The following is a 15963-nucleotide window of genomic DNA, read 5'->3' as shown; positions in this document are numbered from 1 at the left end:
ATGTAAACAGTGATGCATACTTCTCCTTGAACATCCAAATCCGTTCTGACCCTCCTTGCATGAGCATGTCTACACGTCTCATTCATCTATATGTAACGCATGCAGTTAAGAACCCGACGAATTAACCACAGTGACCCCTTAATGATTATCTGTTCGGTCACTTACACGGTTGACATGTTCGTGGACTCTGGAAGTTTTAGAAGAAATCATTGTATGCCACAGAACGATTATAGACACTCTGAACGTATATTTTTAATGCCTTGCAGGCCTACTTTTAAATGTTCTGGTGTTCAGTTAATTTTAAGATATATCTGAATATTTACTTCTCGCGTCGTAGGAAATCACAGATAAATTGAATAATCTTTTCCGCCGATAACACTACTAATGAAATGTTTATAAACATGAATTGTCCCCCGTGCGAGGATCAGACAAACATAAAGGTACTGAATAAAACCTGTCGATATTGGTAATTTATGTGGTAACTTCTTATGGACTTGTATGTGGATAGTAATGTTTCGGAATAACATACTGACTCTTTCTTCAGGGCTGAAGGGTTGAGTGTTGTGCATGCGAAACGTCGAGAACACGCCCACTTTCACACGGTACAAGCACCCAAACGTAACATCAACATTAAGAAAGAATTACCGTGGAAGCTTAATTTCTGTTCTAAAGTTGTTTGTCCCGTCAGGAATGACGGAAAAATTAAATTGGTAAACACGCATGGAAGGAAATACTATGCCATAAAGCACAAAAACACACGTGAAGCTCAAAGTTCCTAAAGGCCACCAGCAAAGCTGCCACCACCCACCACGTTCTTGTTATATAGGTTGGACAATCTGTAAAACATTTAACAGAACTCGCACGCGACAACACAACCCTGAAGAACGCGGACGTACATGTACGTACGTCCAACCGAGATTACGCTGCTCCAGAAATGGAGGACCACGCGGCCACTGTAGTTTTTATGCTTTAATTCAGAGATATTTTCAGAACGAGTTAACGCGACAGGTGGTCGGATGTCTTCAGTTCGTCTCGCGAATGTAAAATTATTGTGTAATACGGTAACAAACCATGGGAATTTCTGGCTTGTCAGAACCTTCATAACCGCAGGCTTTGCAGTTGGGCTTCAGAAACAGATTTTCTTGTTTTCCGAGAAACTATCTCGCGGTTAAGAGAAGAATAGATGTGTCTTTTACGTCCAACCTTTCCTTCCGTTCTTTTTGTTTCTTTTCTTTCCACGTTGGCCTTGATTTCATGCTTTGCAGGCACACTTTTGTAGTTACAGAACTAATCACACTGCAGGTACATTACATATGGACGGAAACAGTTTTTCCTTGACCTGTTGAAATTAAGGTTTTTCGTAACTACGTCTCACATCGCGTGCCACTGTTTGCACGATGAGACGTTCTAGAGGAAATTTGGTGGAACTTCGACTCGAGCTACGTTTACTGGTGGTATGCCTGTATGTGACTGGTAGAGACACTGTATTCCAGCGATACTTGACTTGTTTTTCCTCTTAGTTTACATTTTAAAGAACTTTAGTTTGTTCGGGGTAATTTTGCATCAGATTGCGCCCTGTTCTCGGGACCGGAGACGTTTGCCGCTGAAGGCAGGTTTTCGTCTTCTGCAGTTTCCAGTTTACACAAGTATTCGTATATTTTCATACAGATATGTAAAATCGTGCGGATATACAGGGTGGTTAAAAATGTTCTTTACACTTCTGAAAATAATTTTAAAAGAAATATGGTCTTCACTGCAATGGAATTTGTGTAGCATAAACAAGAACTCTCAAATATTTGTATTGTCTCTTTATTATTTCAGTTTGATTTTCCAGGTGTGGGAACTGAAAATTATAATTTCTTTCCGACTTCGCAGTAATCATGAATACGATTAATGACTCCCTCAAATTGGGAACCGCCGGCTTTTACATTCTGTTTTCGTCAATTTCCTTCGCGTTCTGCGTCGTACTGTGCCGATACCTTGACTCTCATCATGATTTATTCACAATTCTGCGGTGTATTATCTTAGTCGTGTCATTAGCTTCTCAATAAGTACACGTTGTCGCAATGGCAAAAAATGGCGGTCGTCCTCACTCAGTTGCTGCTGCTGCTGCTGCTGGTGGTCCTTGAATCTGCGCTGTCGTCTTCGGTTTCGTGCAAGAGGCGTTCAGTCGCGTGACCGGTGTGGGCGAAATTGCCGTAGACTTCGACGACAGGCTCACGCAGGCCTTTTGCGGTAGTTCGCACACAACAGGCGGACGGAGTGTTCAGTTTTGAGCCCACGTTTTTTTGTAAATCGTGTCATTTTGATCTTCTTTTGTCATCTCCCGGTCCGCCCAACTTTTCTATAAGGTGGGTCCTACGAGTTCCAGTCCATGGGTAATTCTGTTATTTGGCAGAACCCGGAAAGGTTTTAAGAGGAATGCGCTGTTGCAAATCGCATGTTTCCAATCTCAAGTGAGGACATTATCAATGATGAAATGTTACGGCGGTGTTGCCATGTTGAAGGACAGTTCGCTAGTCGTCGCGGCTTGAAACTGTGACTTCTGCAGCTGTTTTTGTCGTTTTTACAAACTCGTGACCTACCCAGGAGTGATAGGTTTCTTGAAGTAGAACTAGAAGGTTCGGCATTGCCAATGCCAAAGGCCGCCGTTGAAGGAGATCCTGATGTAGTTGCGTCAACCTTTTCACAACATTCCTTTCAGCTGTCTAAGGCCTGGTGTTAACTATGTGTGTTGCATCCATTTAAGAATCAGTAATTCTTAATTTTGCTCACAGAATAAAACAAAGTTGTGTTATTCTATTATGACTTGTTGTTTTAGGTGTAGACTAAATTCTTAAATACAGACATACCTCAGAGATATTGCGGGTTCGGTTCCAGACCACCGCAAAAAGCGAGTCACACGAATATTTTGATTTCCCAGTGCTTATAAAAGTTATGTTTGCACTATACTGTAGTCCATTAAGTGTGCAATAGCAATATATCTAAAAAAACAATGCGAGAATTACCAAAATGTGACACAGAGACACGAAGTGAGCACGTGCTGTTGGAAAAATGGCGCCGATAGACTCACTCGACGCAGGGTTGCCACAAACCTTCAATTTGTAAAAATACGCAATATCTGCGAAGCGCAATACAACGAGGTATGCCTGTATTGTTTAGACGGGCTTCGGCTTCAAAGGGTTAAGTCGAATTATGTAGTTACTCTCCAATGAAACGGGTTTTCTTTTCAAGGGATTTCCACGTCAAAATTCTGTATGCTCTCCTTTGTTTTTTTCCTATTCTGACAACATTCCCAGCGCATTGTATCCTACTGCATTTTAGTATCGAAATAAAATTAAGTGACGTGTATGAATCGCTGTACCTCAACACTGGCTTGTAATGGAATTCTATTAAGTGGCCTCTGGAAATAGATCGGTGATAAGCACCGTCGTTATTTGCATGCGTTATTGGACTGGCGTGATGCGCCCACTGAATTGCTACAGACATGACGCAAAAATTGCTGGAGCGTGGGTTTACCCGAACCTGGAAATTCAAGATAGGCCGTAGTGATCGATGGAGCTGTGTTCCTCTGACCCGGCCTCCGATGGAGCGATGTGTTCACATCGTCCTCGCGCGTTATTATACATCCTTACACCTGTCATCCCCCTCTCTCATCGGTGAAGAATGCATTGGCGAACTCACTGTAATACACCGCGAATGTTCAATCCTAATACAGGGGGTGCCATTTAAAATGCAACCCAAATACAGTCGCGTACTGCGATATAAAAATGAAGTCAGGAGCAGGTCGATCGCCGACTGTGACACTGTCAACGTCAACCTGGTTGCTAGGCCGCTTCTCACGCCAGTTGCGTAGAAGCTGTGCAAGTGCGAACATGGTGTATTCACCAGTAGAAGGCGTGTTTATTCTGAAACATTGAAATTGTTTGCTAGAGATTGTGTTGTCCTACCGAGGAAGAACGGAATGAGACGACAATACACCGACGGTGAACATAACTTAGGGAGACAGGAAGTAATTGCCTGTGCCAAGTGCTCATTAAGCGACAGTACAGCTCAGATAATGGCGGTGTTAATTTCAAGCCGTGCTTCAGCTGCAAAAACTGGATACGGTTGCAAGAATTCGATATTGTCATTGGTTTTAGTCGTTCTGTGAGTGCAGGAGCTGATGTTTATAAATTAGGTTTTGCGATGAAACATCCGAAATATTGATGTGCTATGTCGGGGGTTATCAACATTTTCCAAATTCAGAGAAACAGGAAGCCTTTTATTCTAGAATTGCGTGCAACAAAGTTATAAATGAGGCTAGTCTCCTGAGCTGATATTTTTTTTAATAACGCGCATGGTGAATGATATGTTATGGTAATTTAAAAGCATGGTAGGTCGATTGTATGTGATTAGGTCGCCTTTGCTCCGAGACCAGCAAACTGAAGCCCCTGACTTGTAATGATTTCAATAGAAGGGTCAATGTTTTCTATTACCGTGCCAGACCCACGTGGTCTGAAACAAAGCCATGGCAACTGAACATCAGGGCATAGTGACATGACGGCGGTATTTCACTATTAAAGTGGCGTTGCCCTCACTAACCAATCAGATGCAATTGTTATGACGTAATAGAAACAGATCTTGTTAACAAGAACAGCTGTGTTCATACAAGGACTGAACTGTCTCATTAGCTCAGTGACTTTCTTGCAAAGTTGGTAGTTATTCGACTCGGCTCGTAAGAATTATCTCACTTTATGGAACCCGAAGGCCTATTTCCGTGTTCAGAAGTCTGCCACTGGTCACTGTTCAGAGCTAGATGAATCCAGCCTATACCACCCCATCCTATTTCTCTAGCGTACATTTTTAATATTATCCTCCCGCTTACGTCCAGATCTTCCTAGCGGTCTCCTTCCTTCTGGTTTACCCAGGAAATCCCCGTATGCATTTCTTTTCTCTCCCATGCGGGCTACATGCCCTGCCCATCTCATCCTCCTTGCCTTGACAGTCTAAATTGTATTTGTCGAGGAGTACAACTTATTAAGCTCATCATTATGCGACTTTTTCCATCCTCCTAGTAATTCACCGGTCTTAGATCCATATATTCTCTTCCCAACACTCTGTTCTCAAACACCCTCAGTCCACGTTCCTCCCTTAGTGTCAGGGACTCGAATTTTGAAGCAAGAAAGTGCAAAAAAAGCTTAAAACTGCCAGCATGCAGCATCAAGAAGGAATAAAAAAGAAGAATGTACTCAAGTCGCGGGCCCCCTGTTGACAAACACTGCCTTGCTTTTTTTTAAGGCGCGTTTTCATAGCGTGCGCTGGGGCCGCTCTCTTGCCGAGGTTGTTTCCCCCACTCCTCCCCAGCACTCCCCCCTTTCTCCACCCAACACATTCTCATTGGATGCGAGAAGTTTGGTTGGAGTATGAACACGCGACATCGTTTTAGTGTTTGCCGGGCTTTCGTTCTGGAAAGGTCGATTGTCGAAGTGTTGTTATTGGTTGGTTCATATGCGCGATTGAAGTTGTGGAGAAAGACTTGGTGAACTTTGTGAAAGAGTTTAAATTGTGCACTTTTCTTTGGGAGTGTGTCGGTGAAATCTGTGCATTTTGTGCACGTGCGCAGGACTTTGTACAAGAGACACCGAGTGGCTGGACATACCAGGACCGAATTGCAGTGCGTATCTTACTCTGAGGATTAAACACAGGCCTCTCCTGTCTTCAGAAAGGCTACAGTGGAACCTCGATATACCACGGCGGTGATCATGTCCCCCAATACGATTATGTACATATTTCACATATAACGCGGGTACTGAAGCTGTCCACCGAAACCCGCGTTATGTCGAGGTTCCACTGTATTTTTATTTGCGGAGAGGTGTTATGATATTGTCATGTAAATAACCATGTTCCAAGAACACGTAACATATGCCACATAACAATTTCAGAAAACTGGACATAGTTGTTGCTAGTGGTAAGCGATCCTTGCATTCTGGAGTTGGCCTCTGAAAATCATAGATGGGTTTGTCGGCTGTCCTGAGCCGCCCCCCCCCCCCCTCCCCCGATTGAATTACCGAAAAAGAATTTCGGAAATAACCCCAATTACATTCTTACGTATCGTGCTTAATTATTGATTTCATAGTAATTTCTCATTCGATGAATAGAATATAATTTATTTACGTTCCATTGATCTTCATGGGCCCAAAGCCAGGGGTGTAGAATATGTAATAACACAAATGAAATATTTGTTTCTAATTCTCAAGTGATTTCTGCACGTCATGATTTTTATAGCAATGAGGATAGGTGGTTTGCAATGGGTATGCTGTGTTCATTAACCGCAGGTTAATATCAGAATCTCTTGGTTAGCTAACACTTTAAATGTTGGCAACGTTAACTTACGTATTCTTTAACTCAGAATTAAGGAGAGTTGAATGACTTAGGATGAGGCCTAATGATTGGTCTGTTTTATAAAATGTTCATTTGCTACAAAACGGATATTTTGGAATTAAGTAGGTGGGTGGTCTGTGTTTTAAATAATAACACGTATGAATTAAATCTGGAAATAAATTGTGGCCTTTACAAGTAGATTCTGAATCTGTTGAACTAAATTACTATTGTAAGATTTGAGGTTTTCGCAGCGATGAGTCAGTCTGAAGATTACTGTCTTCTGGGTTGTTGCGCCATGTAGTCTGGTAGAAGTTGACCAACGTTTCTGAGGTCATGCTGCTTCCGTCATCAGGGCGTTGGTGGACATCTACCAGACTACACGGCGCAACAACCCAGAAGACAGCAATCATTAAATTACCATTAATCGTAACGAAATAAAATTATTTTGAAATAGTTGCAGACCTATTGTACTTGTGTCGTATTTCTTCTGAAGGATGAAGAAAATCTCTAGACCGTATCTGGATTCGAACTATAGACTAACAAGGTAGTGAGCGTTCTCGTTCGACGTCCTTTCGGTTCAAGGTTAATGGGATAGTGTCAGGTCGTTCTTGAACTTGCGCACAGTTTTGGATTTCAGAATAAGAGAGTGTAGGCCATTTCTTTCTCCCGGATTGACTTTCTTCGAAGAATCCATTCTGATGTGCGAAGGGTCATCATCGATGCATGCTGTCACATGATATGCAGTGCCACGCGGTAGAACCAAGTAGGTCGAGGAACCTGCTCAGGGCAGAGTCGAATTACGGACCTCCAAATTGGCAATGTCGAAGGTTTGGCTTTTGCTACCACAGTGATTCACAGTAAATACTATTGACATTAAGACCCAACAAGTTTCAAGCAAAGTGGATGAGTTGGAATGCTAATTTACATAGTCGTATTACTGCAAAGTAAACTAATGAATGTTAATAACAAAACCGGTTAGCACATAGGTCTTTACGTTCTCATCTGAGGTATCATTTTCCTGTCCTAAGATAGGATTTAGCTTCTTACTTCTTGAAGATGGCTGTTCTTGGTTGTTGCGCCGTGTAGTCTGGTAGACGTTTACCGACGTCTCAGAGGTCCTTGCTGCCACCATCATCAGGGCGATCGCCGTGAAAACCTCAAATACTGCGTTCTTCCTACTTTGTAGCATTGTTTTGGACTTTCCGTTTCTCTGCATCCTGTTAACGATTATCTTAATTGTCAGCTTGGTTATGGTTCATTTACCATTTTCCAAGTAGCAGTCTGATATGAAGTAGTAACTAACATGTTTTTCGACCTACATTTTTGTTTTTCAAATGAACTGCAGTAAACTATGTTTAGTTGCCTAGCAACTGAAGAGGGGGGAACGTAAACCTGGTTAGGTTGTATGTACATAAAATCATTTATGGCCTCCCGGAAACCACTGGACAGACAGGGAGAAAGGAAACTGAAGTAGACTGATGGATATTCTTTTATAGATTTCAGTGATTTTTAAATGCAAAACAAACACTTTCCCATAGTACATCCGGTTTGCGTCGTTAAATTGGGAATTACATTAACCTCCTGCTTTAATATCAGTAGCCTTTCGTTTTGTATTTATGGGTTTCATGTGATTCTTAAAAAAAACATTATTTTTTAAAAGTATTGGCCAACTTATATTTGTATCGGAGACAGGTTGTCTCTACTCTGACGAAGGGACTGGATGTTTAAATATTTGGACGGCCTTAAAATCGTCGTTGTTAAACATTACTCTGCCCCCCCCCCCCCCAACCATTACTGTCCGCTTTAGTGTCTCTCAGTACCCCCTCCCCCTCCTTCACTCTGTCATTCATTAATTTATTCTGGCTCAAAGGGTTAATGTAGCAGTTGAAACATTGCCATGTCTGAAGTTCGGAAATTAATGCAACTGTCAGCTGTTTAAATTGGATTTGCATATTTCCCTAATGGCTCTCGTCATTGTGTATGAGAGCTACACATTGTTTATTTGCGTGAAAATACCGAACCCTTACCACCATGAGTGTCGTTTTGAACTCACGTCAATGGAAATGCGTGCGTTGGTATGGAACACACTTCCATTAATCAATATCGATATGTTATCTTTTATCGCGCGTCAATCTAGCTAGCTACTCGATCTCCGTCCGGGTGAACTCTTTGTGAGGTGCATAGAAGTGTATGACAGCAGTAGTAGTAACCCACTGGCTGTAAGTAGTACGATGAGGCCTGTATTCATTCTGCTCATCTTTTCATTCTGAGGCCCACCTGAACGATTAAACAGCTCTTCAAGGACCGCTACACAGAGTTAGTGGACCCACACACCCAAAACAAAGCAGTGTGTAGGGGGATCTGTACAAATAAGCTTGAGAATCAGTCCGTACCGCAAAGAAAACACCGCACTTCACCATTACAAAGATAAACTGGTTAATGCCATTTAAGGAAATAATCGATGTTTATTATTAGAATCGTACGAAACACAAACACATAAATACACTGTGGGTAAAATAATGCTTCCAGGAGCAGGTGGTACATATAATGACCATTACGTCTTAAATTGAGATGGTTTGTGCGACTGGCGAAGAACCGAGACCGGTTTTATCCGTGTACATGTATTCTGGACAGGAAGATATGCAACTTGAGAACTGAAGATAAAACAAATATATCCTTAGTACTGCTGGGAGTTTGAACCGTTTTAGGTGTCGCCTGTACAAGGTCCCTGTTATTCTATATGGGCTTGAAGCTTTGCCTCTTGTTCCAAGGGAAGGCCAGAGTGAGGTATTCGAGAACGAATGTCGCCCTGATGATGGAAGCGGTTCCGAAATGTCAGTCATTTTTTTTACCAGACTGCGCGGCGCAACGTCTCAGAAGATATAAACGTATTCGCCACCATGAGAACCTGAAATCTCACCTATTAATTCTGTCGCGGTACTCTTGGCTGTGAGTGGTTCTTTTGTGAAATATGCCTAATCTGGAGTGGGCCCACTCACATTTTTATTATCCATTTGTGGGTGCAGTAAATTACAGTAGTCGATATGTGGACCCCAAAGTTTGCATTTTCATGAAAGTCTGGAATCTTTTGCGAGCACGTACATGTATAAAGGGCCCTTTTATTAATTACATCCGAGCAACTTCGCGGGTCGCATCCGGCCCACTGACACTAATTTGCTGTCCATGCGCTGTTACAAGTGTGCAGCCACAAGAAACAGAAGTAATGTTCGCTTTTCTCGCCGATAAGGTCTGTGTGCTTCATGCATCATCCCGTTCTTTGAGTTGAACATGACGTAAAGTTGTTACGAGGCAGAACGCTTGAAAGTGCTGCTTACTCAGCGTGTCCACTTTTCATTCTTTAGGCCGAGTTCACTGTACGCTGTTCAGTGTACAGAACTCTTAGAAAGTGAATTGGTACATTCAGAACGAACACTGGCCTTGTCTTGCTTCTTGTACAGGACTGTACTACTTAAACGGCAACCCGACAGCAGTCACGTACTGCGGTACGAACATGAAGTCAGGATGAGGACCACCCTCTTGCAACAGACTCTACCAGTTTCTCACGTGACACTCGAGTCGAGAACATTGTTGCTAGGCCGCTGCGCATGCGAGTTGCGCAGTGTTTTCTTCTGTCTTTAACTGCTGTAATCCTCAGAGCCACTGCTCTGCGTTTCCTCGTGTGGCCTATGGAGCGAACGAAGAAGTCGCGTAGAGGCTGGACTGGATTCATCTAATTACTGTTAGTGGTCCAGTGACGGACTGTGTCGCAAAAACGCGTTTTTTCTGGACCACCCGAACGGCTACTTCACCAGCAGGGACTTGTCTGCTTGATGGAATTTTCATAAATTGTTAATGTATCTAGCAAGTGGTAGGTTGATTAGTCTAGAGGGATTTTGTGCCTCATGGTATAATATTTGTGTTCTTATAACTATCACCATGATAATGCTAAGAGATTTTTGGTAGAATGGTGTTATATTTACGGGTTTCTTTTATCATTTTTCCCCCCACGACTGGAGATTTTCCCGCCATTGTTGATGGGAAATTTACAAGCACCTTGAAGATGACTGTCTTCATATTTGCTGTCGTGGGAACCTGAAATCTTTACGTGTAATTTATATTTGAGTGTCTGAGGACGAGGACACGTTCAGACACAATGATAATGTTTTAGCGTGTGTAAGATTGGTTTTATGTTGTAATCTCGTTCGTACTTGGCATTAACGCACAACGCAACGTGTGTGTTGGTTGAAGAAATTCTGTGAGAAAGTTACCATTTAAGTGATCCAAATTACAGGCGAAATTCTTCATGGTTTGCTGACAGAACTAAAGGTCATTTGCAGTCATAAATAATAAATGTTTATACATTTATTTGAATTAGTTGTGACTGTATTTATGAAAGTATATTGTCTTGTGTTAACAAAGTTTCAAAGTAAATAATTTAAATATTTGTTTGTGTGTTAAGTAAATTATTTGACGGTGCAGAGGCCCCGGGGTATATATAGTGGTCAGCAAGACATTACGAGCAGCTAACGACTTGATGTCAGTACAAAAGTATCTCGTGACTAGGAGTCGATTGAAGAGGTTGGTTGCTGTGTGTAGTGTCGTTTCATTTTTGTGCGATGGTTCCATTTGTATTGCGGTGTGTTTTCTGTTCTGATACGTGTAATAACCTTGACGGAAGTAAGTCTGGTGGTAAGTAAGGAAGATGAGAATACATGAGATGTACCTTCAGGATGAAGTAACATCCTCAAGGTACATCACCGCCGTGAAAACATATGTCACATGGAGTTTGTGAATGCGTATGGCACGTGCCTCGGTTATGTTTACGTGTTCATTGTCACTTTAGTGTGAAATCGATTCATTGAACTTGCAAAACAGTTGTAGCACATTTCCTGTAGGTATTAGAAGTGACGTACGTGTTAAGGTGGTCACTGAACTTACGAATATTAACTGATCACATATTCTACGCCCATTGCATTGCTTGAGGCCGTCGCTTAGACGTCCGACGTTGGACCAGTCATACAGTTTCGTTGACCTAAGCTTATCTCTCTTCTTAGGGAGATGAGTTAGTTTTCTTTGTTGAGATTTCATGGCTAACCTTGCCATACCTTGCAACAGACATGCACGCTTGCATGCTCTGTTGTTTTACAGTGAGCTGAAGTAAAAACAGACATGCATATAAGCTCTGCAATGCCTTCTACCAAGAAGTCAAAGACCCCGAGTGTCTGTCACGAGTTTTCTGTACGTGTTAAAGAAAGAAGTCGATACTCGGTGAAGTGTCGATCAGTTCTTCGCCAGTCCTGTTTGTCCTAATTTCAGTCTGTTAAAAGCGCTTAAGATATATTGCGCTTTGACTGAAGCTGGTGTTGCCATGGTAACGAGTTGTGTACGTTTAATATACGAGGGTCGCTCATTAAGTAATGCCCCACATTTTTTTCCTCAGAACATATTTATTCAAGATGGCTCAAATTTAGTGACAATATAAATCAATGTTTCCTTTACACATACTATTTTTCCACATAGTCCCCATCAACTTGTACGGTTTTACGCCAGCGTGGAACAAGTGCATGCATGCCTTGCCGGTACCAGCTCTTGTCCTGTGCACGTAGCCATGTCCTCACTGCTTGAATCACGCTCTCGTCATCTTCAAATCTTGTTCCGCGGATAGCATCTTTAAGTGGCCCAAAGAGATGGAAGTCGGAGGGTGCCAGATCTGGACTGTAGGGTGGATGGGGTAGCACCGTCCAACCCAATTTGGTGATTTCTTCCCGGGTTCTCAGACTTGTGTGAGGGCGTGCATTGTCGTGCAGGAGCAAAATTTCTGCTGGATGCTTGTGAGGCCGAACTCGTCGAAAACGCTTCTTGAGGGTTTTCAGGGTCCTGATGTACGCGTCTGAATTGATGGTCGCACCTCTTGGCATCACATCCACAAGAATGACCCCATCACTGTCCCAAAAGACAGTCATCATGACTTTTCCGGCGGAGGGAGTTGTCTTGAATTTCTTCTTTCTCGGTGATTGAGGATGATGCCACTCCATTGACTGCCTTTTTGTCTCTGGCTCAAAGTGGTGTATCCAGGTTTCGTCACCTGTAATGATCCGGGACAGAAAGACCTCTCCCTCAGCATCAAAACGCTCCAACAATTCAGAAGAAATCGTTTTCCTTTGAATCCTGTGGTCTGCTGTGAGACTTCGTGGAACTCATCTTGCGCACACCTTCGAATATGCGAGAGCCTGGATAATTGCAATCACACTTCCATTGCTGACTGAAAGCTGTTGGGCCAATTGTCGAGTTGTGATGCGCCGATCCTCACGAATAATGGCATCCAAGCGGTTCAACATGTCTGGAGTGGTGGCTGTGGCAGGACTCCCAGAGCGCGGCAGATCACGGAGCTCGGTTTCTTCACTTCCTGAAGCTTTAACTCTCTTAGCCCAGCGACCAACGGTGCTCCTATCGACTGCACAGCTTCCATACACAGCACACAAACGTTTATGAATGTTCACCACCGTTTCTTTTTCAGCAACAAGGAATTCAATTACAGCTCGTTGCTTGTAACGAGAGTCGTTCACAGACGCCATTTTAACAGTTCACTACAGCTCCGCTATTGGTTGGAAACATTTGAAACTCCGTACACGAACGCGGGAAACATCAAATCTCAAGCATGTAAAAGTACACTTTTCTATCTTCATTATTGGCTGAGAAAAAAAATGTGGGGCATTACTTAATGAGCGACCCTCGTACTTTTCATTCAGCGCATGTCAGCACAGCTGTGTCATGCTTTCATCTGTTAATAGTTTCGATATTTATGTAATTTATTGTTTATTAAGAAAATGAGGCGCACGACGTCGACGTACTCTCGAAAAACGTGTTTTTTTAATAAACCGGTTCACAGAAAACTTTTCGTCTTGTTACACTTTCCGGAGGTGCTGATCAGATTAAGAATTGCAGTAGCAGTAAACTCCTGCATTTGAAGTTTAAAATGTCTCATTTTCTTATCTTACAGCAGTCGCTAATGATATTTAGCCAGGAATTTTCTTTGCATGAATATTTCTGTGGTTAGAACATGAGTTTTTATAAGAGTGTTGTTTTCCTTCTATTTCTTATTCTGGATTAAAGAAAACGAGTAAGTTTGTTTGACGTAGGTAGATTTCTATTGTGATCCTTGGAACAATAGAATTGAAATATTGTGAGTTCTCTTTAAGCTATTGTGCAGGTTTTCAATGCAGAAAGAGGAAAGTTTTAATGTAATTACTATGATTCGCTAATCACCATGTGTTCTGTGTGTTCTGTCCTCAGGAGTTGCGATGAGAGAGAAGAAAAGTGGTGCCCTTAGTCGAGTCCAGAAGTTGAAGAAACGTCTGAGTCACAGTTTTGGTCGACTCTGTAAGTAATGAAGTCTCCTTCAGTTCTGAGTTCCTCTATAGACCCCATTGTTAATTCGTCTCGACCACCACACCCACGCAGCTAGATGGCAGTGTGAAATGTAGGTTCGCTTCTTTGATTGGTCTGCTAACGTGTCGAAGGCTGGTAACTGTGTACGTCTTTCCCCCCCCCCCCCCCCCTTTGAAGCACCGAAAATAATAAAAATCTTTTTGAAATATTTTTCACTTTAGTTTAAATGGTATTATATACCATTTCGTTTGGATGTAAACACTTCTTGTCATCCTTCGGGATTTTATGCCCAATATTTGTTACTGTATAAATCGCTGGTAATGCTGGACGTTTATAAAAAAAATAGTTTATTTTTTGTCGAAAATGACGTGGTGTGGAAATAATTAATATTTTGGGGATATGTTCGATGCTTTGCACAGTTTATTATATGCAAAGTGCCAAGACTTTGTACTCATTTCGACCCGTTATCTTATTTCTCGTCATTGATATTGTCCACAAAAGTGAGATAAATAATTTTATTATATATATTCATTAAGGCTGCAGACCACAGCCCATCAATCTCCACAATGTGTCAGATTAGTAAAATTCTAAAAAATTTGATCACGGCATGATAGTTACAGTACTTCGTGGATCTTGCACTGTAATAGAGGACATGTTACCCACACAATGTTTACATCCGTCTCAAAATGCGATGTTACCTGACGTTATTCTTATACTCTTCTGTGACAATTCTTACTACTGTGTAATGAATGAGTCATACACTTACAGTAAAGACTGAATTTCCCACTGTAATAAGGAGTCATCTTATTCGCATTGCGGTTTGTATTTCGCAGAAGGATCATTCGACGAATGTACGTAATTCAGATGCGTTACAAGAGTAGGATGCCAGAAGTGGCTCCTTTTCTATATTCAGTATAATATATTCCGTCCGCGTTGCCGGTAAGGGAGGACTGAAGGTTTAAGCGGAAATGTTCAATCACTGAAAGCACTTGACCATTCCAAGGCCAGACGTCGAAGCAGCAGGCATTCTTTGCGCCGCCTGCAACACAAGCGATGAATTGTTCAGTCTTAGTCACTCAGTAGCTGTTGAGAATGAATCAGCGTTTGACACACTCACTTTCTAGTGCTGATTATCCCGTGCCAGTGCGTGGTTTCTGAGAACACGGAATTCAGAATCACTGGGAAGCTTCCATAGCGGAATTTGTCTCAAGTGTCTCGTTTGAAACACTGTGGGCCGTACGGAATGCTTCTAGCGCCATGTCGTCGGTATTTCAGGTTGTGACGCCGTGTGAACTTACAGGTATATGCTGTCGTTTCGGAGGAACATACTGCCTCCGTCTTGAACCCCGAAGACGGAGGCAGTATGTTCCTCCGAAACTTTGGTGTCTGCCTTACAGTCCACACGGCGTTACAACTCAGAACACCGGCATTAACATATTCAACGCCGTGAGAACCTGAAGAGTCATATGTGACATTTGTCGATTCCTCACACTGCAGACACGCACGTTGCGTGGTGGATATTATGCGTTTTGTATAATGTCCGACCTGGATGATACAAATCTTGAGTACTGATCAGACGTAGTTTCAGTGTGTTTATAATTCACGTTAGAGCGACTGTCTTTAACCCACTTTACGTGTTTCAGTTTGCATTAGTTTATTACACAAATTGCTAGTTGCCTACACAGTGGGCCGTGACACAGCTCGGGCTTCTCGGGTTTCCGACTGGGGCAGTTCATTGGGGAGTTTTTGGCGGGCAGGGTGGCACTGGGACAGGTTACTCTCCCTGTCATGATCTTTCCACCGCTCCTGAATCACAGAGTAATTCTTTCTGTCACAATTCTGAATTCTGAGAATGAAGAAAATAAGGTACTGTAATGATGCTTGCTTGTATTCTTGATTTCAATTTTGTTTTTCAGCGAAATGTTACAATTTGCGACACCATATTTCTCAAATTGCAACTGTTACAGAGTGTTATGTCGCTGAATTGCAGGAAGGTTTTATAAACTGAAAACTGAAGTATAAAATTCTAGTAGCGCAATTAATTTTTTGGCGTAAATACGTCTATATGGAAGGGTCAGTGTCATTCCGCAAAAAAGTGTAATGAAAAAGTGACAGGAAAATGTGTAAGATCCGATAACAATGGTTACCTAGGAAACGTCGTGTTTACTCGGCATTATTGTTACCTAGGAAACGTTACACTACATTACTTTA

General features: G+C 42.2%; 1 protein-coding gene across 2 annotated transcripts in view; it reads left to right on the top strand.

Annotated features, from left to right (window-relative positions):
• Positions 1 to 15963, top strand: part of Eip63E (cyclin dependent kinase Eip63E) — a 173196-nt gene that overhangs the window by 20969 nt on the left and 136264 nt on the right. The window contains exons 1-2 of one of the 2 annotated variants that reach the window (XM_022072561.2): positions 5413 to 5656; positions 13657 to 13743. In XM_022072561.2, the coding sequence (XP_021928253.1) occupies positions 13665 to 13743 (79 nt within the window). In that variant the 5' untranslated portion in view covers positions 5413 to 5656; positions 13657 to 13664. Of the gene's footprint in view, positions 1 to 5412; positions 5657 to 13656; positions 13744 to 15963 lie in introns of those variants that run through there. The other variant, XM_022072560.2, reaches the window with a different exon arrangement.

The sequence above is a fragment of the Zootermopsis nevadensis genome, unplaced genomic scaffold, assembly GCF_977971745.1.
Source record: "Zootermopsis nevadensis isolate Lab colony 2312 unplaced genomic scaffold, Znev_1.0 Znev_ptg000017l, whole genome shotgun sequence".
NCBI lineage: Eukaryota > Metazoa > Arthropoda > Insecta > Blattodea > Termopsidae > Zootermopsis > Zootermopsis nevadensis.
Note: the sequence above shows the minus strand (reverse complement) of the source record. Positions and strands in the feature narration are given on the sequence as shown.